At 42.3% G+C, this 24,658-nt stretch overlaps 2 protein-coding genes across 6 annotated transcripts in view; one reads left to right on the forward strand and one right to left on the reverse strand.

Annotated features, from left to right (window-relative positions):
• Positions 1–16,025, forward strand: part of LOC113569091 — a 251,840-nt gene extending 235,815 nt beyond the window's left edge. For 4 of the 5 annotated variants that reach the window (XM_035529662.1, XM_035529665.1, XM_035529666.1 and 1 more), the window contains 8 exons: positions 11,624–11,887; positions 12,117–12,371; positions 12,454–12,693; positions 12,835–13,092; positions 13,490–13,795; positions 13,941–14,210; positions 15,007–15,090; positions 15,182–16,025. In XM_035529662.1, the coding sequence (XP_035385555.1) occupies positions 11,624–11,887; positions 12,117–12,371; positions 12,454–12,693; positions 12,835–13,092; positions 13,490–13,795; positions 13,941–14,210; positions 15,007–15,090; positions 15,182–15,248 (1,744 nt within the window). In that variant the 3' untranslated portion in view covers positions 15,249–16,025. Of the gene's footprint in view, positions 1–11,623; positions 11,888–12,116; positions 12,372–12,453; positions 12,694–12,834; positions 13,093–13,489; positions 13,796–13,940; positions 14,211–15,006; positions 15,091–15,163 lie in introns of all 5 variants that reach the window. The other variant, XM_035529663.1, reaches the window with a different exon arrangement.
• Positions 16,026–20,252: 4,227 nt separating this feature from the next.
• LOC118241996 (eukaryotic translation initiation factor 4 gamma 3-like) lies at positions 20,253–22,738 on the reverse strand. Its single transcript, XM_035530038.1, has 5 exons — positions 22,715–22,738; positions 21,941–22,150; positions 21,546–21,782; positions 20,408–20,512; positions 20,253–20,315 (listed from the first exon to the last, which is right to left on the reverse strand). Exons 1-5 carry the CDS (start codon positions 22,736–22,738, stop codon positions 20,253–20,255), a joined length of 639 nt encoding a protein of 212 aa, XP_035385931.1.
• Positions 22,739–24,658: the final 1,920 nt, after the last annotated feature.

The following is a 24,658-nucleotide window of genomic DNA, read 5'->3' on the forward strand; positions in this document are numbered from 1 at the left end:
ACAAATTATAAAGTATAGTTGTAATGTTGAGCGGTAAGGAGGCGGACACGCGTGCGGAGAAGAGCGAGATTTAATAGGGGCAAATCCAGAATCAGAGTCGTTCTAACAGTTCAGGGTCATTGAGCCAATACGGAGAGCACGGGGATACATGACAAACGAGACAAGGGCTAGAATACACGAGTAACTAAACACAAACAGCGAGGAGAACTAAACACACGAAAGCACACAGGATAAGCAGGCTATAACAGAGCAGGAAACACAGAGGCTAGGATAACACGAAGGCACGGAGTACAAAGGAACAACCATTAGAATAAACATATATAACCATTGTGGTGGAATTTTGAACAAACAGCAAGTCAGACGTGATTAAGAGAGTAATTTAATAAAGAAAATAGGACACACAAAACACAGCTGTGTGAGAGCTAATGCTCGAAAGCGAAAGCTCTAAAGGGGTAGACTGACTCTACTCCTTATATCTAATCTTCAACCCCCTCCCCAAGGAGGGGGTGCTCTGTGATCTTGTTTACGCACTGCCTGCTCCATTTGGTGATGAACATTCCTGCATATTCCAGGACGCTTCAAAGGACAGACACTATTTGCAAGAAAACAAAAGCCTAATCCCTCTTTACAACCCCTGCAGGTCACAAAGCACATGCAGGTCATAAACCAACATTCCCACAGTCATTTGTTCACACAATATACAGAGACAGAGTTTGCAGACTAAACCATTCATATAGGATTATATGATGGAAAGGATTAACATGATTATATATGAATCTTTACATATGAATCAGATGATAGTACATGATCAAATAATATTTTCCATCACACTTCCCCCCTTTGATTCTTATACAATCATTTGTAATTTCATTCATCATAGGGTCTATTAATGTTCTTAGTCTATAGAAGTCTTCGTCCTGCGCTGCCAGAGTCATCACTTTAGTCATTTTGCTCTTCATGGTTACTAGTCGTCTGTAGGGCTCTCAGGTGCTTTTTTGCAGTGGGTATGGTGTACCCAAGTGGCTCTTCCGTTGGTTTTGACAGCAGTGTCGGTCGTCAGTAGCACTTGGAATGGCCCTCTCCACCTGGGTTGACTCCACCGCTTCCTTCTAAAGTCTTTAATCAGCACCCAATCGCCTGGCTGATGCGTATGGAGGGGGGTGTCCGTCACCTCAGGAAGGACTGCCTTCACCTGCTTAGACACATGGGAGAGAGATTTGTGCAGAGACACACAATACTGCAAAAGTGACTCATTGATCAGGTTAGTGTCCCAGTCGGGCGGTCCTACCCCTGTGTTGGGAGGCCGTCCAAACACCATCTCAAAAGCTGATAAGCCTGTTCGTGCCTGCGGCCTGGTTCGACATTGCCACAGGACTAGGGGGAGGCATTTAACCCAATTCAAGCCTGTTTCCTGCATCAATTTAGCTAATCCCCCTTTAATGGTTCCATTTGCCCTTTCTACCGCCCCTGCGCTAGCAGGGTGATAGCTGCAGTGTTTTCTCTTATCCACTCCTAGGTATTTAGTCAGAGCTTTTAACCCTTCGTGTACGAAGGGTGTTCTGTTGTCACTGGACACTCATTGCGGCAACCCCCACCGGGGAATAATTTCTCTCAGTAGCGCTTTTGCTACTGCATCACTATCTTGTTTTCCTGTTGGGAAGGCCTCCACCCACTTACTAAACATGCACACACACACACAAGCATGTATCTCTTCCCTTCTGCTGCTGTTAGTTCTACAAAATCTATTTGTCAATGTTGAAATGGTTCACTAGGCGGCGGGTGTCCGGCGGGTGCATGTTTGGTATGATTGTCTCCATGCGGTGTATTTTGTGCACATACCTGGCATCGGGAACAAAAATTTTGGGTATGTGTGTTTATTCCCGGTGCATACCAATGTCTCGTTATACTCTCCACTATCCCCCCTTTGCTCATGTGACTCCCCCCATGAGGAATCTCAATTAGTCCTTTCATATAAGCTGTGGGGAGACAGGGTTTGTTCATATCTGGGTGTACCCATATCCCGCCTATTTGTTTACACCCGCCTTTTTTTCCATTTCGCATAATCCTGTGGAGTGGCTTGTTTTTGGACATCTTTGGTAGTTATTCTGGTTTCAGTATCTGCTTGTGCCATTTGTGCATGGAGCGGCTGTAACGCTGTGGATTGAGCTACTTTATCCGCATAAGCATTTCCTTTTGACAGTGTCATCCGCCTTTGTGTGTGCGGCACACTTTATAATTGCTACTTCCTTTGGCAGTTGGATTGCTTCCAACAGTTCTGCTACCAGGGGGTGATTTTTTATCTTCGCTCCTGAGCTGGTGAGAAAGTTGCGATGTTTCCAAATGGCCCCAAAGTCGTGTGCCACTCCCCAAGCATATCGGGAATCAGTCCAAACATTCACAGACTTGTCCTGTGCTAGCTTACATGCCTGTATGAGTGCAGCAAGCTCAGCTGCCTGCGCTGAGTAGTTAGATGGGAGTGGTTCTGCTTTCACCACTTCTGTGTGTGACACAATGGCATATGCTGCTCGATTAGTGCCTTGAGAGTCATGTTTGGCTGAACCATCCACAAACAATTCCAGGTCCGCATTAAGTATCGGTTCCTCCTTTAAATCTATTCTAGGAGATGTTGCAATTTCTAACACTTGTTGGCAGTCATGGGGCTCCCCCTCCTCCTCTGTAGGCAATAGAGTGGAGGGGTTCAAGGTTGTGCATCGTTTCACAGTAACATTTGGCATATCCAATAAAGCAGTGTGGTACCTGAGCCATCGCTGGGTGGATAAATGTGCCACCTTTTGGTCCTGCAATATTCGCGATACCGCATGGGGAACGTGTAGGGTCAGATTAGCATACCCTACTATATCTCTGATTGCTACTAGAGCCTTTTCTGCTGCGGCTACTGCTCTTATGCACAATGGCAGGCCTGCTGCAACTGCATCCAGCTTTCCTGAGAAGTAGGCTACTGGCCTCTGTTTGTCCCCGTGTTTCTGCGTTAAAATGCTTGTCATGTATTGTCCTTTCACATCCACTGTCTGTTCAAATGATTTACTGGGATCTGGAATGCCTAAGGCGGGCATGACCTGTAATAATTGCTTCAATGCTGTAAAGGCCGCTTCAGCTTCCGGCGTCCACGCTAACTGAGAGGAATTCGGCCCCTTGGTCGGTATTATATTCCTGAGTGGCCCCTCATGCTCTGCATAAGATGGTATGAATGTTCTACAATAGGAGCACATGCCCAAGAAGGACAGCAGCTGTTTTTTCGTCGTAGGCTTCGGTATAGTCAAAATAGCATTCACCCGGTCTTTAGTCAGCATGCGCGTTTGTTCAGTAATGTCATGTCCTAAAAAGTGCACTTGCTGCTTGCAAAACTGTAATTTAGATTTGGATGCCTTGTGGCCTTCCCCTGCTAAATGATGTAGCAGTGCCACCGTGGCTTGTTTACACACTTCTCGTGTTTTTCCACAAATTAAAAGATCGTCAACATATTGCAGCAGAGCTGTTCCTTCAGGGAGCGCTAAAGCCTCTAGGCTTCGGTGTAAGGCGGCATTGTAAATAGTTGGCGATTGACAATACCCCTGACAACCTCGTGAATGTGTATGGCTTTCCTTCAAAAGTGAAAGCAAACCAAAATTGGCTATCCTTGTGCACAGGTACACTGAAAAAAGCATTGGCCAAATCAACTACACTGAACCACTTGCTGTCTCGTGGGATCTGAGAGAGAATGGTGTACGGATTTGGAACTTCTGGGGCTCTAGGGTGTACTGCCACGTTGACAGCCTGCAAATCCTGCACAAATCTCCATTCATCTTTCCCTGGTTTCTTAACTGGGAAGATTGGAGTACGTACCGGTGAGTCTGGCCATGGCTTTAATGATTGGAACACCGGCCTAATACCCTCTGCTGCCTCTGGTTTCAGAGGGTATTGGTGCTGGTGTGGTCTATAATCAGATTTTGGGGTGATGTGGACGGCTCACATCCTTTTATTAAGCCCACATCATTTTTTCCCTGTGCCCATAACCCTGCAGGAACTGTTTTCAGTTCCTCTTCCTCTTCCTCTGAGAGGGTAACAGAGGCTGCCATAATCACCATATTTGGACTCACAAGCTCGAATACCTTTTGCAATTTAACCTATCCGGGGCTGGCATTTTCCACGCTTTTATGCTCGGGCTGTACATAATTTTACACTGGGGTTCTTTTACCCAGTCCATTGCGCTCAACACACGTTTGGTCCATAATCCTACTCTCTGCCAGTCTGGGTCGGCATGTGTGCTAGCCAGCGACACATGAGGCGCTGCATGCGAGACCGAATATAAAGATTTCTTTTTAGCTGAGAGCTGCACCACTCCTGCAGCCCACTCGCAGTCCCACGCTATAGCTGTGATAATCAAACTGTCGCTGCCCCCTAAGTCAAATTTCATTGTACAGTGAATAGAGTCACTTTGTTTAACTGTCAGCTCACCGGGTAGCGTGTTAGTAACTTCAGTCATAAAATGTGTTAGTACTTCCCCAGCAGTGCACTGCAATTCATAAACATATAAAGGGACCCTCACTTCTAACTGGACTCCCTGTGTGGGTGTTTCCCAGGTAACAAATAACCCCTCTGGGTTGCTGCTAAATGTGCATCCAAGTTTACACATTAGGTCTCTAGCTAACAAATTAATTGGACATGTTTCTGACACCAAAAAGCTATGTTTGAATTGGCTATTTCCTAAACTACATTGGAGAGGCTCGGACATCCTTTCATCGATGGGATGGCCTCCCACTCCAAATACTGTTATCCCATATCCTGGTCTCATTCTACATTCTATTAGACCTTCTTTCAACACCGAATGGGTGGCGCCACTGTCAACCAAAAACTTAACATTTTTCCCTTCTACATTCACAGTTACTTCAGGGAGGCCTCTTGATCCTTTACTAATCTGCTGTAATAATTGGTAATTTAAATGTGTTACTTCCCTTTTGTCGTCTTCCTTCAGTGGCCCGTCGCTGTCCTGCCTCTCCTCCGCCTGTCTGTCTTTTTTAACTTCCACAGCCATGCTGTCATTATCTTCCCCTTCTTCTTCAGGACAGTCTCTTGCAAAGTGTCCGAATTTTCCACAATTGTAGCATTCCCTTCCTCCAGACTCTTTTCCTCGACCTCTTCCTCTCCCGCGTCCGCGTCTTCTGCCACGTCCGCGACCTCTTCCTCTGTCTCCTAGTGTTTGGAGCATGGTCAGCATCGCCTGGTCGGTGGTGTTGGCGCGCTGGCGCTCCCGTCTAGCATCCTTCTTACCCAGAGTAGTTTCATGATGCTTGGCGTGTTCTTCAATAGTTGACAAAGGAGCTCGACTATAACCGATGCAATTTTTTCTGATGAGGTCGCTAATGTCCTTTCTCATATTCATAAGGAAGCTATTTCTCAGATGAGCTTCCCATGCCCCCACTTCTCCGGGGCCCGCTGCGCGTTGTGCTGGTGCATCAATTCCACAATGATCAGTATGGACGCGTGTCAAACGGACGAGGAAGTCAGCCACGGGCTCGTCATCCCTTTGTTTGCATGCTGCTATCACATCGGTGTTAATAGTTGTCGGGTATGCTGCTTCCACTCTTTCGATGAGTCCTCTTATCATCTTTCTGTATGGGCCATTTGAATCAAGCTGGCCTTGGGGCGGTGCATTCCACTCAGGCAGATGGAGGCGAACATCTCCATCCACCCAGTCTCTGTCAATGCGGTTATACTGCGGTCCGAGTCGAATCATAAGCAATCATCTCAATTCAGCCTGAGTTGGTCTGCAGGACTGCACGAATGCCATAAGTTCTTGTCCGAAGCATCGTCCGCCGATATCGCCTGGTTTGCTCAGGCCCTCGGCCGCTTTCATGATGTCTTCTGCAGTCCAGTGGTGGTGGACCATAATTACTCCATCTGGTCCAGAGACCTCCACCATCGGGAACTGCAGGGCACAGCCTACCTCAGGCTCTGCAGATGGCTTTATAGTGGTGTGGCTTCGAGTGCGATGAGCCACTGGTGAGGTTATTGCCTCCAGTTGTCGTCTTGGTTCGTCATATGGAGACGGCTTTGATGTTAGCGATGAAGTCCCTGGCTCAGGATATGGAGGTGGGTTTGTTAGCACTTGTGGCTGTTGGATCAGCTGGGGGGCTCTCGGCGGGGCGGCATCGAGGTCAGGATCAGCTAAGGAAACACACTGAGACACTTCATCATTACCTTTTCTATGCCCTACCTGCTGCTTCTGTGTTTTTTTCAGCCTCCTCTAAACACATTTTTGCCTTTTCCAGCATATCTTCACTGTTCTTGTCAAAATATTTCCGGGCTTTCTTATCAGCCTCCCTTGGTTTAACCTTAACTCTTTCAATCAATTTAAGTAAATATGCAACACTCAAGGTCCCCGATGCATTAAACCCATAGTATTTAATCCAAAACGGGACATGTTTATTTACATGTTCCCCATAGTCTTTACTCATTTGGAAGAACAAGCTACTAGAAAACCTGTCTTGGCTAAATTCATATTCCTTACTTTGCCCTTTACCCTTTTTTTTTTTTTTGTAGGTAAGGGTGATTGCACAAATGTGATTACAATATGACCAATTAATATGAATAATACGGGTATGGGTGACACTCTCCCCCTTTTTTTTTTTTTTTTCCTTCTGTTAATCACGTCTCTAACGTTGCTTTAATTTAGTTCCGCTCCAGTAATTCGTGCTGGTTAACAGAGTTTCCTTCTTTCTCTATGCTATTGGAGTCCCAGACTCCTTTCTAATGGGGCGTCCTGTCGGCCCGGGCCTATTTTCTCTTACACTTGTACGTCTACACAGTGTGCCTAACTCTTTTAGGCTATTGGAGTCCCAGACTCCAGACTCCGGAGTCCCAGACTCCTTTCTGAGCGCTAGTATTCCTCTACTACGCTGCTTTCTCAGGCACGCCCCCAGGCAAACTCTGGCGGATTTTGTCCTTTTAACGATTGGTTTACTATCTCCACCACTTACTTTCAGTCCGTTAGATCAGTCCGTTAGTCAAGCGGGACGTCACACCCTGGTTAGGTACTTTCCCGTGTTCTTGTGGGTTTCCCTCTTTCTCCAGCTCAGTCGAGAAATTCTCTCTGAGGAGCGTCCTCGAAGTTCAGTCACCGCTGCTCCGCGTGGTGCCTCTCGCTGATCCTGCCGACTACGCCAATTTCTGTGGTGGAATTTTGAACAAACAGCAAGTCAGACGTGATTAAGAGAGTAATTTAATAAAGAAAATAGGACACACAAAACACAGCTGTGTGAGAGCTAATGCTCGAAAGCGAAAGCTCTAAAGGGGTAGACTGACTCTACTCCTTATATCTAAACTTCAACCCCCTCCCCAAGGAGGGGGTGCTCTGTGATCTTGTTTACGCACTGCCTGCTCCATTTGGTGATGAACATTCCTGCATATTCCAGGACGCTTCAAAGGACAGACACCATTTGCAAGAAAACAAAAGCCTAATCCCTCTTTACAACCCCTGCAGGTCACAAAGCACATGCAGGTCATAAACCAACATTCCCACAGTCATTTGTTCACACAATATACAGAGACAGAGTTTGCAGACTAAACCATTCATATATGATTATATATGAATCATTACATATGAATCACGTGATAATACATGATCAAATAATATTTTCCATCACACCATCAAGAAACAGCCCCAACCAAGGCACACAACAGGGTTTAAATACATGAACCAAAGGTAGAAACGAGGGACAGGTGCAAGCAATCAAATGAGGGGTGGAGAAAACGAATCCAAGGCATGGAAGCAGGGAGTGCAGGAAAACAGACGACACGGAAACCATGACAACCGGGGCGGCAGGATGACAGCCATTCCTGACAATAGTTTACAAGGAATTAACAGCAGCAGCATTTATTCAGTAAGAGGTTAAGTGTTAAAAAATGAAACAAAGCCCCCAGTCCCTGGAACACATGGGAGATTTGACCATCAAATATTAAAACCCTGTGGGAAGTTCAGTCTGAGAACTGAGTGGATTCTTTAAGGAAGAGATTTATGAAATAGTCTAAAAGCACCATCTTCTCCAACAACCTTGACACCAAGAACTGCAACATTCCCAGTGATGCAGACGGTTCTGTTCCCTCCCACTTCCACCTGTACTCCGGTACATGATCTTACAGGATTCGTCATGGACCAGTCAAATCCTGTCTCATCTACATTGTAGATATTCTGGGGTTTTGTTGTGACATCTGTGAGATGAGCATATCAAAGCAGTGGGTGAATATGCCAGTATCAGCTGAGGTCCTCACTGTAGCCACAGGAAACTGTTCTGATTTGCGAATGGTCTGCTCCAGATGATCTCACATAAAATGGTAAAATCATTTTCTCCCAGTGGAGAAAGGGCACTGAATTCCACTAGCCAGATTATAATCCAGAACAAGATGTAAAATGTCTGTTTGAGTGAAGCTCCAACCCCAGTCACACAGGACCTGCCAGGATTGGAAACAGACTTGAACACAATAGTCTAAACCACCTTTAAAATCACATTGCAACCTCATATTTGTTATTCATTTATTCCATTAAATTTAGCATTTATTATGCATATCGTAACTTATTACTTGCAGCCATTACAGCGAAAACTGATACAAGTTCGCACTTGGAGGAACTCCTCATTAAAACACTTTAAGGTCATTTTAAATGGAGTTTACTGGGCTTAAATGGTTTCAAAGTGACTAATGGTGAAAAAGACAATGTTTTCATTTTTAAATAAAAGATATATATATATATATATATATATATATATATATATATATATATATATATATATATATATATATATATATATACATACATATATACATGCATGGAGCCTAAATATAACGTGGACTAAGAATCATATTATTATTTTGCCCACATAGAGAAATATTAAGTTATTCTAATTCAAGGATTGCTAGTTGTCTGTATTTGGCATGGTTTTTGTAGTGCTATATCATTTAAACCCACCTTTTTAAAAAATCTAATTTTTGAAAATATTCAGATGTCCAGAAAAATGTCCTTATATGTAGACATGTGAATGTAATTAGAAACTCTGTGTGCATACTTGGTGTTGTTAAATATAGGTGCATCTCTCAGTGAAGATAATGGTTTGACCTTGAGATTAGCTGTCACAATGAGAGAGGCAGGGCAAGACACAAGTGTGTTGTTGAACTTTGTTTATTAGGAAAAACAGAAACATAATCCAAGAGCAGATTTCCAGAAAGCATGATAAACTTAAAACAAAGTGAGGATAACCAGGAAGGGAAACACGGAGGTAAAACTAATAAAAAACAGATTAAGAACACGGGAACAGAGAACAATATGGAAAACGAACAGGCAGGGCAAGAATACATACAGTAGAACTCCAGTGTAGTGACGGGATGTTTGATACTGAGGCATCAAAGCTCATATCACTATTGCAAAGCACATTGATTCAACACAGTGTACTGAAGCTTGTATGATAGTTACTATTACCATGTGACTAATGACTGGATAGTGGTGGGACTGTTTGATAGGTTTAGCACTGTCCTATAACTTGCTTGCTATAAGGGGGTGAAATCCTTTTACTACAAAACTTGAAATTTTCTGGAAAATATGGAAGCCAAAAGGGGGAAGAAACGTCACAAAACTTTCAGAACATGTCAACCTGTTGCCTCCCAGTGCAGTTTGCAGCATTTTATTGTATTACATTTTCGCATAAAAAGGGAAACAATTATTTTCAACATTTTATTGTAGAACGTTAACAACTAAACATCATTAATGATCATCAGATTTTTTAAATGAAATATGAAAATGGTGTCGTGTTGTATACTTTCCTGTACTTCACAGTTTTGAAATTATGACTGCTATAATTTTCAAAGACCACCAGGGGTCACTGTTTTGGCATCGCCTTTCAATGCTCCAATGTTTCAAATCTTTTACCAACACTGTCAGGAAGAAGCCCCAAACGTAGCCTACTACATAGTGTATACTGTATACTGGTCCCCAAAGCAGTATGCAGTATAGTATCCAGTATGCACCAGACGCAAACCATGCTACGGAGTCATGTGAACGTATGAAGGTTCCGCCCACTTGTGAAAGATTTTCTGCCACCGTTGCATACGGGATGCAGTACCCTACAAAGAGCTCTGGTCGCGTACTGGAATATTAGGCTGGAGTAGGACGTCATTTGGGTATCTTTCTCATACTAGAAAAATGTATTTTATTCTCATACTGCATACAGCGTACTGGTTTGGTGGCCCTATCAGTATTTCAGTAGTATGTAGTAGGCCATTTCAAGCACTGCAATGGTTTCCTCTGTCCATCACTACTCAAACAAAAAGGGTGAAGACAGCCCAAAAAAACAAGAGATGAAGACACAGAAACACGAGGTATAAATACACAGAGCAATCAAATCAGAAAAGAAACAGATGAGACAAATCAAGGGTGGGGAAAACTGGAACATGGGGCGGAAACGAACAGAAACAACAGAAAGGAACACATAGTTAGGCATCACTATAGTGGAGTGTAGTAGTGCTCTTCAGTGTAGTGGAGCTGAGCGCAGTGACCTTTGACCTCCAGCACTTCACCTTCATCTTTACAGGCATCATATCCCGTGTTAAACGGTCAATTGATAAAAACAAATGTAAAACATGAACTCATGAAATGTATAATATCATTTTGTATTCAATTTCTTAGTCAATTAAATTGAAGAAATAAACTTTCTCCAGTAGGATGCATTATGGGTGTAGGAGAACAATCATTGTTTTCATTGTGTTTATACCTGCTGTACACCACCAGTTCAGTTCATTTGTGCTACTTCAGTTTGAGCTGTTCTACCTGCATAGTTGTGTGATTGAGCTGGTTGAAGCTGATTGAGGGTTAATGTGAGCTCGGCCACTGTCTGTTTTTACTTTGTTATTACTTAGGTTTCTGCTTTTTTATTGTTTTATTTTTGTTAAATCTCTCTTATTGACTCTTTGTATTCCAACAGGTTTGAGTATCCTGTTCATTATGATAAAGTAAAGAGAAGATCTGCATTAGAGTTTCTGCTGAAGCTGACTGTTGCAGCAGCAGAGTGTGATGCAGCTACAGGAGAGAGTTTCACTAAGCTGCTGACATCTGTGTGCAGCTACACAACCTTCCCTTTAGATGATGAAAATGACAATTCTGAAGTTCAGTGTGATTTCCTGCTGGATCTGTTCTCACAAGTGAAGAACTATGAGACTCGAACAGGCAGGAGTGTCCTTCCAGCATTACAGCCAGTTTACCAGTCAGCTCCTGCAGTTTGGAAAATAGACCTCTTAGAGAGAAAGACCTCCCTCTTCCTAGAAGTGCTGAAACTCCAAAAGGTGATGAAACCAGTAGAGCTGAGAGGCTGGTCAGATGAAGAGAGTGAAGTGAGGAGTTTCCTTCAGTGTCTGCCCTACATCTCCCAGCTGAGGTTTGAACTTGATATTTTGTGGTTCATGTTTCACAGTAATGTTTTGAAGTGTATATTGTATTTTTAATTTAACTTAATTAGTGTAATGCTACTGAATGACCCTTGGGTTAAAAAGATTTTGTGCCTTTTTTCAAACACCTACTGATCCAAATACTGATTATACATGTTTCCTTGTTTGTGTTGTTTATAAGCGATTTTGTTTGCAGTTTCAGTGGTGCTGAGCAGTGTGTCCCGTCTCTGTGTAAAGAGCTCTGGTCCAGAGAGCAGACACAGCAGGTGTCTCCTCTGCTCCAGGCCCTGGGCTTCACCCTCTCTCTGGGAGGAGAGTTACCCACTTCCAGCTGCAGAGCTGTGGGGAGAGTGATGGGGCTGTCAGCATCCACACTCAACCTCACTCTAAACCCACGAGCCTTCTCTCTCAGAGGAGCCCGGCTTCTCTTCACACACATCACACACCTGCACACACTCAGGCACGTTACATTAATTATACTATTTAATAATGATATTCTGAATCATCTTGTTTACTTTTAAATGAATTAGATCTACTTTTTAATTCCTCAAACTAATTTCCTCATGACTTTGTTACTTTGCAGTGTGGGTTGAATTAACTAAGAATATTAAACCCTATAAATGGTGTTTTTTCTGCAGTCTGAGTGGTGGTGAGAATATTAAACCCTATACATGGTGTTTTTTCTGCAGGCTGAGTGGTGGTGTGGTGGTGAGAATGGTACGAGCTCTGGGGGCAGTGAGATCTCCTGCTCCAGTGACTGTTGAGGAGCTTTCACTCATCCTGAGCAGCACACAGCAGACAGAGGGGGCGCTGTCCAGGGTCCTGAGCAGCTTGGCTTCTCTCCTGAGACTCTGGCATGTCCAGTGCCTGAACCTGACTGAGTACAAGATGGAGGCCCAGTCTCTCACTGTCCTACTGTGTCACCAGGGCCCTCTGACCATCAGGTCTGTGTGGATAGTTTGTCAGTTATTATTTTTTTTTAAAAAGTATCAGTTTATAATGTCATTTTATTATGTGTATGTGCAGGTTGAGTAAAGAGACTCTCCAGCATCTGGTTGTAGTGGTGTATGAAGCTCAGGAGGAGGAGCTTACTCTCTGCTTCCTGCAGAAAGTGGGCGGAGAACTGACTTCCTGCACTCTGAACTGGGAAGTGATTCACTATTTCCTGCAGTATCAAACTGTTACTGTGGACTTTAGGAAGAGCAGCATTAAGCAGCAAAACCCCAGAGACCTTCTGCCTGTACTGGCCAGACTTCAGATCAGAAGGTGAAAGAAAACAATGATGTCCAATGTATCAGTCCAATCACTTTAATTATACTGCACAACATTAGACTTAGTAATTGTGTGTGTGTGTGTGTGTGTGTGTGTGTGTGTGTGTGTGTGTGTGTGTGTGTGTCTTCTCCGCAGACTGAGCTCCAGCTTTGTACTGTCCATCATCAGAGAGATCTATCAGACTGGCTCTGCTCATTGTGTGTCCAGCTTGTTGAGTTCAGCAAAGAACTGCATCAACCTGAACAGCAGAGAGCTGGACTCTGTCCACTGTGCTGCCCTGCGCTTCACCCTCCAGCACTGCACAGCAGTCTCTCTCAGCCTGCTGTTCACCTCCATACCAGAGGGGGAGCTAGGGAGCATTTTACCTCTGTTCAAACACGTCTCCAGGCTCAGGTTTGAACTTTTCTCACAGTCCATCAGACTTTGGGGCCAACAGACATAATTGCTCTATATAATGTTATATTGAAGGTGTGTGATATAGGTGTGTAAAGAGGTTCTCGGTCATCATTTTGACCAATAAATTTATTTTATTGAGAGTCCTGAGTCAGATAGGTGTGTTTGGACTGAATCTAGAGGACATTGATTATTTTAGGTCATGTATGCTTATTCGTTAGAAATTTATTTGTTGTGTACTGCGTTATAACAGAATAAAATGACTTCTGGCGGAAACTGGTAAATTTAGATAAAATATTTATATTTATCTGAAATTAACTGTGTGTGTGTGTGTGCGTGTGTGTGTGTGTGTGTGTGTGTGTGTGTGTGTGTGTGTTTGTGTATTTTGTTTTCTCAGTGTTGACAGGCTGCTGTTGCTGAGGCTGCTCCACTGCTGCAGTGTCTCTGAACTCCAGCAGGGGGCAGCAGCAGCAGATCTGCTCTCTGCTCTGCAGCACAGACTGGACTTCTCCTGCAGCTCTGCTATGGACCTGACAGCAGACACACAGACACACACACTGACTCTGAGCACTGAGGACTGCAGAGTCGTCTCCATGGTCATCCAGAGAGCTCACACGCACACACAGCTCACTCTACACGACTGTGAGATAGAGGAGGCTGGAGTGGAGCAACTCTTCCCTATTTTACATACAGTCACGTTGCAGTAAGCCACTGACTCACAACACCACACAAACTACGCAAACATTCTGGAAAAGGGGAAAGAACTCTGTACTATGAAACAAAATGTGTGTAAGTAGTGTTATTTTTAGTTAATTTTTAACATGTTGGTGAATGTTGTGTGTGTTCAGCTGCAGTAAAGCCACGCTGCTCCAGTTTCTGTCACTTGTCCGTGTGGGGACTGAGTTGGAGTGTGTGAGACGCGCTGTGGCTCTCTCCCGGGCCCTGGGTGAGATGGTGGACCTCAGTCAGACCCGGCTGGACCAGCAGACCTGTAGGTCACTGGCGCTGTTTCTGGAACATTCTGAAGGGCTGTCAGAACTGGACCTCAGCCACTGTCAGCTCACTGACCACTGCCTGCAGATGCTGCTCCCACACCAGCACAAAGCCCACGTCCTGGAGTGAGTGGATAAGCGGGAGGAGGAATGTGTAGAGAGTCTGATGTTGAGTGCACAGTGAACACTAACACAGATATAACAAATGTTTAAAGGAGACACATTTTACTCTTTTTAAAAACAATTTAACACAATATCCAGCATGTGACTGAATGTAGAAGCTGTGTGTGTTCATTGTAAACCATCGTGTGTTCCTTGAAAGGATCTATATAAATGTAACTTTGTTCATTCAGTCATATCCTGTGCTCCTTCAAGAACTGTGTGTTTTGTAAAGATTACAAAAACAAACCCCAAAAAAAGCCTGATTTTCTAGAGGATTTTATTTGGTAATGACAACCTCTCTCAATGGCTGCCTAGATCACTGATCACTGTCTATACTGGGCAGGATGGACCTCTGTAGCAAATCTGAACAGCTTGTAGAATCACATGTTCTCTATAAAAAGAGAAATATAACAAAACAGACACATCATGTTTCAGTGTCATGCCTGATGGATACAATAACAAGTCATGTATATGAGAACTGAACAAAATGACATTTTGTTTATGATGTGTCCTTTAAAATGTCAAAGTGCATAATTATCTTTCCATTAATGGCTCAGGTCCACTGACACAAATATACTATTTATTTCTTTGCTTATTCATCCATTTGCTAATTCAATCATTTGTTTATTCATTCATTAATTCATTTAATTCATTGAAATGTAAACCTACAGGTTCTTATACTATTACATTGTGATTTAGTAGAGGGAGGTGTGTTTGGGAATCCTGAACAATGTGGTAACAATAATCCATATAATTTCAGCCTCAGTCACAATGACATCACTGACGTGTCAGCAAAGAGGATCTATGATACTGTCTCCACCAACAACAATATTCACACTGTGAGGTAACTGTGTGTGTGTGTGTGTGTTTAGACATGTAAAATAAGGCTGTATTTATTTGAGTTTAAAATTTAAAAGCCTGTTTTGATTTTACAGACTCTTCAACAACAGAATTACAGACAGACAGCTCTTCATCTCGGACAAGCGCTTTGAAATCTGGTGATGTTAATGTACTTTTAATAGGTTGTCATGAGTGTGTAAAATATAGTTTTTTTGTTAATGGAAAAATATATCATGAAGTTGACCGCAAATAGTTTCAGGTATATCAGTACTGTAAGTCCCTATGAACAGTTCAAGTTCAAGTTCAAGTAAGTCCCTATGAACAGGGCTCAGTTCCTAGTCAGGGAACATTCTACTCTGGGATAAATGAAGTGTATTCTTCTGTGTTCTTAAGTCATATACAGTATTTACTGATCATAGAGCTGAAACCAGAACTCATCACTTAAATTTCCATTTATGGCATTTAGCTGATGCTTTTATCCAAAGCAACTTACAATTATGACAGAATACAACTTGATCAATTACCAGAAATGTTCTTACCAGAAATAATGAGTAAATGTATGTGGTCTGTGATCCTCTACTGTTTCCAGTATGAATCAGGCCTCCTGATAATGATGAAATTGTCTCATTATCAACATTCACTTCTCAGTGCCACGTAACACCCATCCCTACTGTCATTATGGAATATTAATTTATCTGTATGTTTACTGCTGGAACATCCCTCTTGTTAGAATTTCCTACACTGTGACTCCCTTTTCTGTAAACAGTCTATCCTTATAGACTTGTAGTGATAAACTGTATCGTTTTTGATACTGCCTATTCTATCATGTCTGAATATGTCGCACTTGCTATATAATTTACATATTTCCACTAACTCATCTGCTTTGCCATCTGTATATACTCATGTTTTTCTGAATAAAGCATCTGTGCAAATCCAAAATCAGAGTCGTTTATACGGTCCGGGGTCATAGAGCCGACACGGAGAGTACTGGGATACATTACAAAGCAAAAACACACGAAGGCAAACTAGGGAAACAGGCTATAACTAAGACAAGGGAACACTCAGGACTGGGAAACACAAAGGCATGAAGTACAAAGAAACAACCTTCAAACAGTCAAACATCAATGAAACAATTAACAGCCATGACCAAGGCACACAAGAGGGTTTAAATACATGAAATTCACAAAACTAGAAATGAGCGACAGGTGTAAGCAATCAATGTGAGGACAAAACAAAACTATGGAATGGAACAAAACACAAGACATGGAAGGGACTGATCGTGACACTTGCCCAGTGAATTTAAATGAAAGAAGTTACACCGAGTTGAGATTTTATTTATTTTTATTTTATGTAACACTAAACAAGTTTGCTAATTAAACAAGTTTGCCGTGTTGTCCATTTGGTTGGAAACCAAAACACTGTCTAACTGGCATATTGATCCCCTTTTTCTGATCAAGCTCGTCCATTCTCACTGTCTACTGGAGAGGAGGTCACTGGTACCAGAGTCTCTGCTTCATCTGCACAGACTGCAGCATGCTTTGCCAGACTGAAAAATCTGTTATGTCTTTAAGTTTCTTTTTAAGAAATGTATCAATTTTGTGTTGGTGTGGGCTATATTCAAATGCAATCTTTTCTACCGTATACATGTTAACTAGCCACAGATGAAAAAGCTTGTACAAGAAAATGATTAAATAAAGGCAAAATCTTTAAAAAGTGGTCTTGATATGTGACACAAATCAACAGAACAATCATTTGCATTATATTGTCACAAATTTAAAAATTATGACAATATTCAATAATGTCGTTTATCAGCCCAAGTTAAATTTGGTGACCAGGTGAATGAATTTACTTTATCTAGCAGATAGTTAACACAGTGATAATCATGTAGTGTAAGCAGGATAGGTAACATGAATTTGATGTGATGAAACTATTGAGGTTTCTGCAGCTTGTCACCCCTGAATAATGATAAATCGGCTTATAGAAGGAAAGTGATTGTTGTTTGGTGCTGCACACTTAAGATGAGTTAAAACGTTTTGTTTTGTTTTAGCCATTTGACAGCTTTTCAGTGTCAGGTCTGCCCTCATTCATCAACCTGGATGCACCACCAGCTATAACCGCCAAAGATCCTCTGAATTCTAACCGTTTCCAGAACTGGTTCAGAGGTGAGTCTACCTATTAGTCTACAGTCATTACCCAGGCCTAAACCCCTATCTTTGTGGAGTCTTGCCATCCTTTCATTGTGGGCATTTCTAAAACTTTTTTTTCCCGGTGTTTTCTTTGCTACCTGTTTTTTGTCTCTGTCTGCTTTTGATTTTAGACTTGCTTTATTTTAGTACTGTTGCTGTCTCCAATTATTTCCTGACCCTTTTGGTCTGTGCCTCTGATGGCGTTTTGCTGAGGGTTTGTATTAATAGCAGGATCTATACCATTAGGTCTAGTGGGTTTGTATTAATAACAGGATCTATACCATTAGGTCTAGTGGGTTTGTATTAATAACAGGATCTATACCATTAGGTCTAGTGGGTTTGTATTAATAACAGGATCTATACCATTAGGTCTAGTGGGTTTGTATTAATAACAGGATCTATACCATTAGGTCTAGTGGGTTTGTATTAATAACAGGTTCTGTACCATTAGGTCTAGCGAGTTTGTACTAACTACATGAGGGATATTGTGTGTCTCTAAAAATGTATTAATATTATTAGTATGTGCCTAACGCTCCTCTCTATTCCAAAGATGACCCGATTTCCATAATTCTCGTATTGCATAAGACATTTATTTCCATTAAATGTTTTAGCATTCAGGTGGTCATTTTTCTTTTCAACAGTTATTGGCATGATCCAATAGATACAAAGTCAAACGAGTCCACACATCATGTGTTGAACCCATCCATAGTATTTTTCTGCTTATCTAATATGCCAATATTTTCTCGTAACCATCCCACCAAGTCCTAAAAACACCCAAACCTAAATGCTTAGTAACTACAGTAAAGCTTGTGTCACTGTCTTAATTTATATTCTGCATTAGTTCATCAAATGGTTATTTATTGAGAGTGAGTCTGTATTTTGTATTTGAAAAAAAAAAAAACTTTGTCAGCATTAAGCAGGTTTGTTATCTGGTTTGAAGGCTGTGGTTGTGCTATTTTTCTGGCCTTTCTGGTCAACTAGTTTCTGTACCCAGTCATTCCATCAAGGGAGGTGTGTTGCTATTGAAATGTCTAACTTCCTTCATCTTGGGAATTCATGACATACATTAGAATTACATTTATTATAGCTGCAGGTGGCAATTAAGGGGTCCAATCATTTTATCACATCTGCACAACTTGGTTGCTGATGACGTCCCATATTAAGTTCACCAGCCTTTGTGGTTGGTTTTGAGGTTTTGTTTCCAGGAATGTTGTATTTTGAAACCAATCTCTCAATTTTCTCTGCTGAATTGCTTTATATATAAATTTTTTTTTTTTTTTCTGATTCGACATGACTAAGAAATATAGTTCCCCCAGGTCAGTTCACCCCAAATGTACTTGCATTCACAGTATGTTCATATACACCATTGAAGTTTGGTGATAATCTAACACTCTATGGCTAAGTTTTAGCCTATTAATAAAAATCCTGCTCTTGGGGATTGATAGTTAAATACACATATTTTTGATAATTATTTATAAGAAGATCTGCATTTTTTACATTTAAAAGGTATCTCTAGATCAAAAGGTCACTGACTTGTTTGAAAGGTGCATTTGCCCAACTAATTTAGGTATCAAAAATCAGGCTAAAAAAAGGTTTACGAAACGTATTGAACTTTTTTATGGAATAGTCACAAAGTATTGCACTGTATAAACTGCATTTCTCATGCACAATTGGTACACAATGGGATTGACTCATTTTTCTTTTTTTAAATACCTTTTCATATGTCAGAGGGGCTCTGTTGGCAAAAATGTCCTATAATTGCCATGCTAGCTCAAAGTCCATAAATCAATACTCATGTCAAGTTTCATAAGAATTACTCAAAGAAGTCTTAATTTTTTTTCAGCTGTTTTGAATGAATCAGTACACCTTGGAAGGATTGATAGGTATGTAGGGGCCATACTCCATACAAATATCAACATGTTTCAGTCTCATCAATATTTTGCTACCAAATTTGTGAAGATTGGAGAAAGGTCCTACAACTAGTGTGTTACAGTTAATCAGCAACATAAAAAGCAGTAGGATAGTTAAATTCAAAGTAATTTCTACAAGAATCAACATTGTAGCAGTCCACTGAAGCCAGTTCTTACTAAATTACATTACATCCTTTGAAGCCCACTGAAAAATGATTAGTCAATTACCTGAAAAACATTAGCCAATGTTTGACTCAGCATTAGCAATCCTCCAGCTTGCTTACAGAAGCAGTATGCAAAATTTCATCTTTATCAGAAGAGTAGTTGTTGAGAAACAGTTATTTGCATATTATAATGCCCCATATTGACAAAACTGCTACATTTGGTAAGCTACCTCAAAGTCAATACTGGTATAAGTCTTTTAAATTTCATGAAATCTGAACATGTCGTTCAGGAGTTACAGCTAGTTAAAGTTAAAGTTAAAGCCTGACCTTTGTACTACTACTTTCTACTACTAATATTAGACTGAAATAGGACAGCTGTATTTTTTATGTCAGGTTTTTGTTTAAATAATTATTGAGATTCAGACTCTTGCAAATATTTTGACACCAATTTCACTCAGATTGGTGTGAAAATCCTAGGAAAAACCCAAACAAACAAAAAAAGTGAAATCTAATGGGCAGAGCCTATCTGAATTCAGGAGAAGCCAAGGAAGAATAAAATAAAAATAAATAATATTATTTCTATATTCACCTCTGTCTTTTCTTTTGAACATCTGCAAATGTTAAATATAGTTTTGTCTGCAGTTCATAAAGGAAAAAGCAAAAATACATTAGAGTCAGAACTTGTTTCTTTGTCACACAGTTTTATTATTGTTTTGAATTATTGTATTGTCTTTTAGCACACGTTGGCAAATGTGTCCATCCTCCTGTCAATTGTCCTTGGACTTGTCCTCGGCCTCACACAGCCAGGTGAAAAAGGCTGTCACGGAATTGAGGGCCACACCTTTGCCTCTTGTTGTGCTTGGACAGCAGCTGCTGGTGCACCTTCCTCTGCTCCTCAAGTTTGGCCTACTGATGGATCTGCTCGATGGTCTTGGGCCCGTGGTCAGCTCGCTGCGACACCCAGTTATGCTAGAAAAGCAAAATCAGCAGATGCATACTTTTGCATCACCATGCGCTGGAATGGCAAACACAAACACACAAACACAGGCAGAGTCTCTAACCAGTCGCAGGTCGATGACGTCCTGGAGCAGGAACCGAATGCGTGAGGAACCCCTCCTCTCCTTCACTGTCTTTTCCATATATTTAAAGTAGTGATCCATTTTTGGCTGAGAGAGAGAGAGAGAGAGAGAGAGAGAGAGAGAGAGAGAGAGAGAGAGAGAGAGAGAGAGAGAGAGAGAGAGAGAGAGAGAGAGAGAGAGAGAGAGAGAGAGAGAGAGAGAGAGTGTGTAAGAGAAACGTCGACAAATTTCAGATATTCTTCACCTTTCGATTCGATCAGGTGTGCTCTCAGCTGAACTCATGTCGCAAGACGTTTATGACTTATGTAAACCCTGCTGCCTTGCACGTTGGTCAGTGCTGTAAAGCAGTTCACTGCCACTGTGGGTGTAGCTGTGCTGTCATCAGCTGCACTTGGCTTTGGGGAATCCAGGGTGCAGCAGCAGGCAAACGTGGAGGAGGCTGTGAGAGCAAAACCTTCTAACAGCTGACCAGTCCTGAATAAAAGCCTTTCATTTTGTCAGCTGCAGTAGGAGCAGAGCTAACAACCACACTAACAACTTCACTCAACAACATGAACTTGGACACTTTTAAAATCATTGCCAAGGCCTAATAATACACTGATATCAGCACAGCATGCTAGTCGCACTATAGATGATGATCCTAATTAGTTGGCTACCCTGTAGTCAGAGTGCAGGCAACAGGCAAGCAACAGAAAACACTGACAGCAAAACCTTTATAGACAACATTTCAACATGCTTGTTTTTTGGTTAAAAGCGTGCATGGAGAAAAAAATATACAATAAAAAAAGACCAGGAAAATTGAACACAAATAACTGTCAAACTAGTTGGTGACTGAACTGTCAACATCACAACTGCTGTTCCTACTAGAGACAAAATTGACAGTCAATATACAATATCCAAAACTTCTTCATCCAGTTTCGATGTGTAAAGTACTTGTTGTGAAAAACGCAACACAGACCAAATCTGGACAAAATCCGCACAGTCGCTGCACTGCACACTAGCACTCATGTACACATGCGCCGTAAACCTTTACATGACATACTAAAGATAAACCGATGCAAGTGCTGAGCATCTGCTGAGAATATTAAATCAACCCAGACCAGGCCCGCGGCCTGCTTACCCTGGCCTTCTCCAAGTCCAGGTCTTTGCCGATGGCTGTGAGGAGGTGGCACAGACGCTCCAGGCTCTCCTCGCTGTGGTTCATGAACAGCTTGACCACACAGTCGTGCATGATGGCCTCTGACAGCATGTGCAGCTTGAACAGCTCCCCGATGAACTTGATGTTACCGATGGACCTCCTGTGGGCCTTGTCCTTCGCCTCCTCCAGATCCTCCTCCAGCCTCTCCCGCTCGCTGGCCTTGCGAGGAGTAACCAGAACAAAGACAAAAGCAAGAAACAGCGCGTTTGGACCCGATAACGACCAGGCCGCCTCCCAGCACTGCTGCCGATTTCAGTCCCCTTTCTCCTGATCTGTGGGTTGGTGAGTCGGGTAAACTAGACAGGAGTGCTGCTTACTGAAGTGGCCGCTTCCAGCTGGTGCCGCAGCTTCTCCAAAACATCATCGTTGACCTTGTCCTTCTCAAACTCCTTCTGACAGCAGTTCAGCAGCAGCTTTTGGAAACTCACAGTGCTAACATAGCATGGCTGGCTGGACACGGGTCGAAAGGAAGCGCTGTTACTTGGAACGGCAGGCTGGGCTGTCTGCATCTGAGGGAGCTGGAAAAGCTGGGAGAGGAGAGGAGTGGAGAGTGAGGGTCACAGAGCAGCGTGGCGTATGCCGCAGCAGCCGGCTCAGACGCTCGGAGTGAAGACTTTAGTCAAGAGTTGAGTCGTGGACTCTACAGCAGTTGTACTGGGAATGTTGAGGAGATATATACATAAAAAAAAAAAGTTTAAAATTTTCAAGGGATTTTGAATGTCCTATTATGCTAGGCATGCAAGATACAAAAAGAAAACCTTTCAAGAGTCTGTTTCACATGCATGGCACTAATACAAGGGTGAATGAACTAGCATGAAAAATTAAACAATTACAATGATGGATGCAGCTAATTAGCCATTATTGCAGGAGAGGGGATATATATGTAAAAGACAACTAATCTTGAATGTAAATTTGTACCGATAACCTGAGTCTATCAAAGCCAATGCTGACAAAATATGACATGAGCTAGAATTCAGAATGTGACAAACCCCCATCCCAGTTGGCTTTGATGCTCAGAATGGGAACATAGTGAGGGAATTCCTTCTACATGAGAAACAGTAAAATGAGCCTAAGAGGTGATTCTCACATACTGTCTCCCACCGAGCTGTTGCCATCTTAACATTTTCTGGACATAAAATCCTCCCTCCAGCAGTTATGCAGGCAGGCAGAAATGAACCTTTGTATGGGCTCCTGGGTAATGGAGCAGCCATACCATGTCCAAAACAGATTATTAAAAAGCACTGGAGTCCAAAGGAAATAAAGAGAAACAGACTAAAAAAGACTAAACATAAAAGACTAAACATAGGTGCTGGCATCCTCCGAACTGGGGAGCAGAGTGGAGCGCAGGTGCACCACTGAGCTACTGGAATGTCTTTCAATGCATTTTTTGAAGACTGCAAAATTACCTGAATGGATCTCAATCCTCCCTTGAATATTGAAGCAGGAACGAGAGAGAAGCTAGTGGAAGAACGCACTAATGGGTGTGAAGGGTCAGAGAGACTGTAACACGCTCAGATACACTGGCACACACAATTTAAACAAATCTTTAAACAAATTTAAACCAAAACAAGTTTGTTGTTTTTTTAAATGACGGAATTGAACACTGTTGTTACAGTGGAATTGTGAGGTCAGAGGCAGAGCAAATGTGTTCCACTAACCTTCCTGGCCCTTTAAGTGCACTACTGCAGATAGACTGAAAACAAATTTCACCTAAATAAAATCACACTGTAACACTGAAAACATAAACACAGACAAGCACTGAATGAGTGGTAAAGGGCATTAAAGCCTAAGTATTACATGGAGATCACCGCTCACATTTTCAATTCTTTCCTTTGACAAAACAACTCACATCAACAGCCAAGGCACTGCACTGGCTTTCTAAAAGGAGATGGCAGATGGCACTATCAATTAGCTTCACTCAAAAATGGGAGAAAACAAGGAATGCGGCATGTTATGCGCTCGTGCACATAGTTCGGTCACACGTCTCTGCTATGGTCTTCCAACGTACACTGCCCTTGATATGAGGCAATATGGCCACCTACTGTAAGCTCAACCTTGGGTCACGATATCATGCAGAGCCTTCATAATACCCTATGCTTCTGTGCATGTGCTAGTCAGATTCAAGCTCAAATATCGTCTCTCTCAGCTAGCACAGCCCGGCCTCATCTGTCTACAAAACTTCCAAGAGGTCTCCGGTACACTAGACAAATGTTGCTGTTTTGTATTCACAGAGAACATTTATCCAAGTATGTGTACTAGGTCAAAAAGCTGGGATGCGGCTGGGAGACAGGAATCCATCTGCCTCTGAGATTGATGTGTGAGTTGGGGAGGGGAGTGCAGTGGCTAGAACACTAAACTTGGCGAGGTTTTACCACAGGCACACAGAGGAGCATGCAGCATACAGTGGGAGGTGCTGCGCTGCGGCGGCGGACATTAGCTGCTGGTGGGCAGGATGAGAGAGCAAACTGGGGGTGGAGGAGGGTGGGGGGAGCCAGGCAGAGACTGTGGGGGCAGGATGCGTGCAGACGCATGTCACATGCTGCAGGAATCTGGACCATGTTGCTGACAAGTTCATTGAATGTTTTGAAGCCAACTACAGCACATGCATGTCTGTGTTGTATCTGGGCTTGGTGTAGTAGGGTCAAGGAAGACTTATTTTTAGCTGAAGATGTCTATCAATAGCAACACAACTGCAGATAACCATATTTACTGCTAAACTTTGGCTGACATCTCAAGTGAGGCGCACTTCATACAGAATGAATACAAGAGTTAATTTACTGTCTTGTGCAGTTCAATATAACAAGCTCATGGTTCATTGCAGGTGGAGCCACCGTCCTTGTTGATTGAAAACCTTAAGAAGCAGAAGCAACAGTCCTATTCCAAGCTAGAGAAAAAAGGCACAGGACTCTCACACAGCAGACTCTGAAATGGAGGATCTCTCACATTAAGGTATGGCTATGCAGCCTTGAATTTTTATCTCCAGACATTCTTGTGTGGTTCCTAGATTTTTGCCCACATTCCAGTCCTTTTCTCAA

This window comes from Electrophorus electricus, chromosome 9, assembly GCF_013358815.1.
Source record: "Electrophorus electricus isolate fEleEle1 chromosome 9, fEleEle1.pri, whole genome shotgun sequence".
NCBI lineage: Eukaryota > Metazoa > Chordata > Actinopteri > Gymnotiformes > Gymnotidae > Electrophorus > Electrophorus electricus.

Bases quoted from the DNA above. Each gene is read 5' to 3' on its own strand.
- LOC118241996 (XM_035530038.1), bottom strand. From the start codon at position 22,738: ATGGCAACAGCTCGGTGGGAGACA. The intron at 22,151-22,714 runs GTATGTGAGAAT...CTCCTCTCCCAG, and splicing joins CAACAGCTCGGTGGGAGACA to CTTTTCCAGCTCCCTCAGAT. The intron at 20,316-20,407 runs GTTAGAGACTCT...TTGCTTTTCTAG, and splicing joins ACGTCATCGACCTGCGACTG to CATAACTGGGTGTCGCAGCG.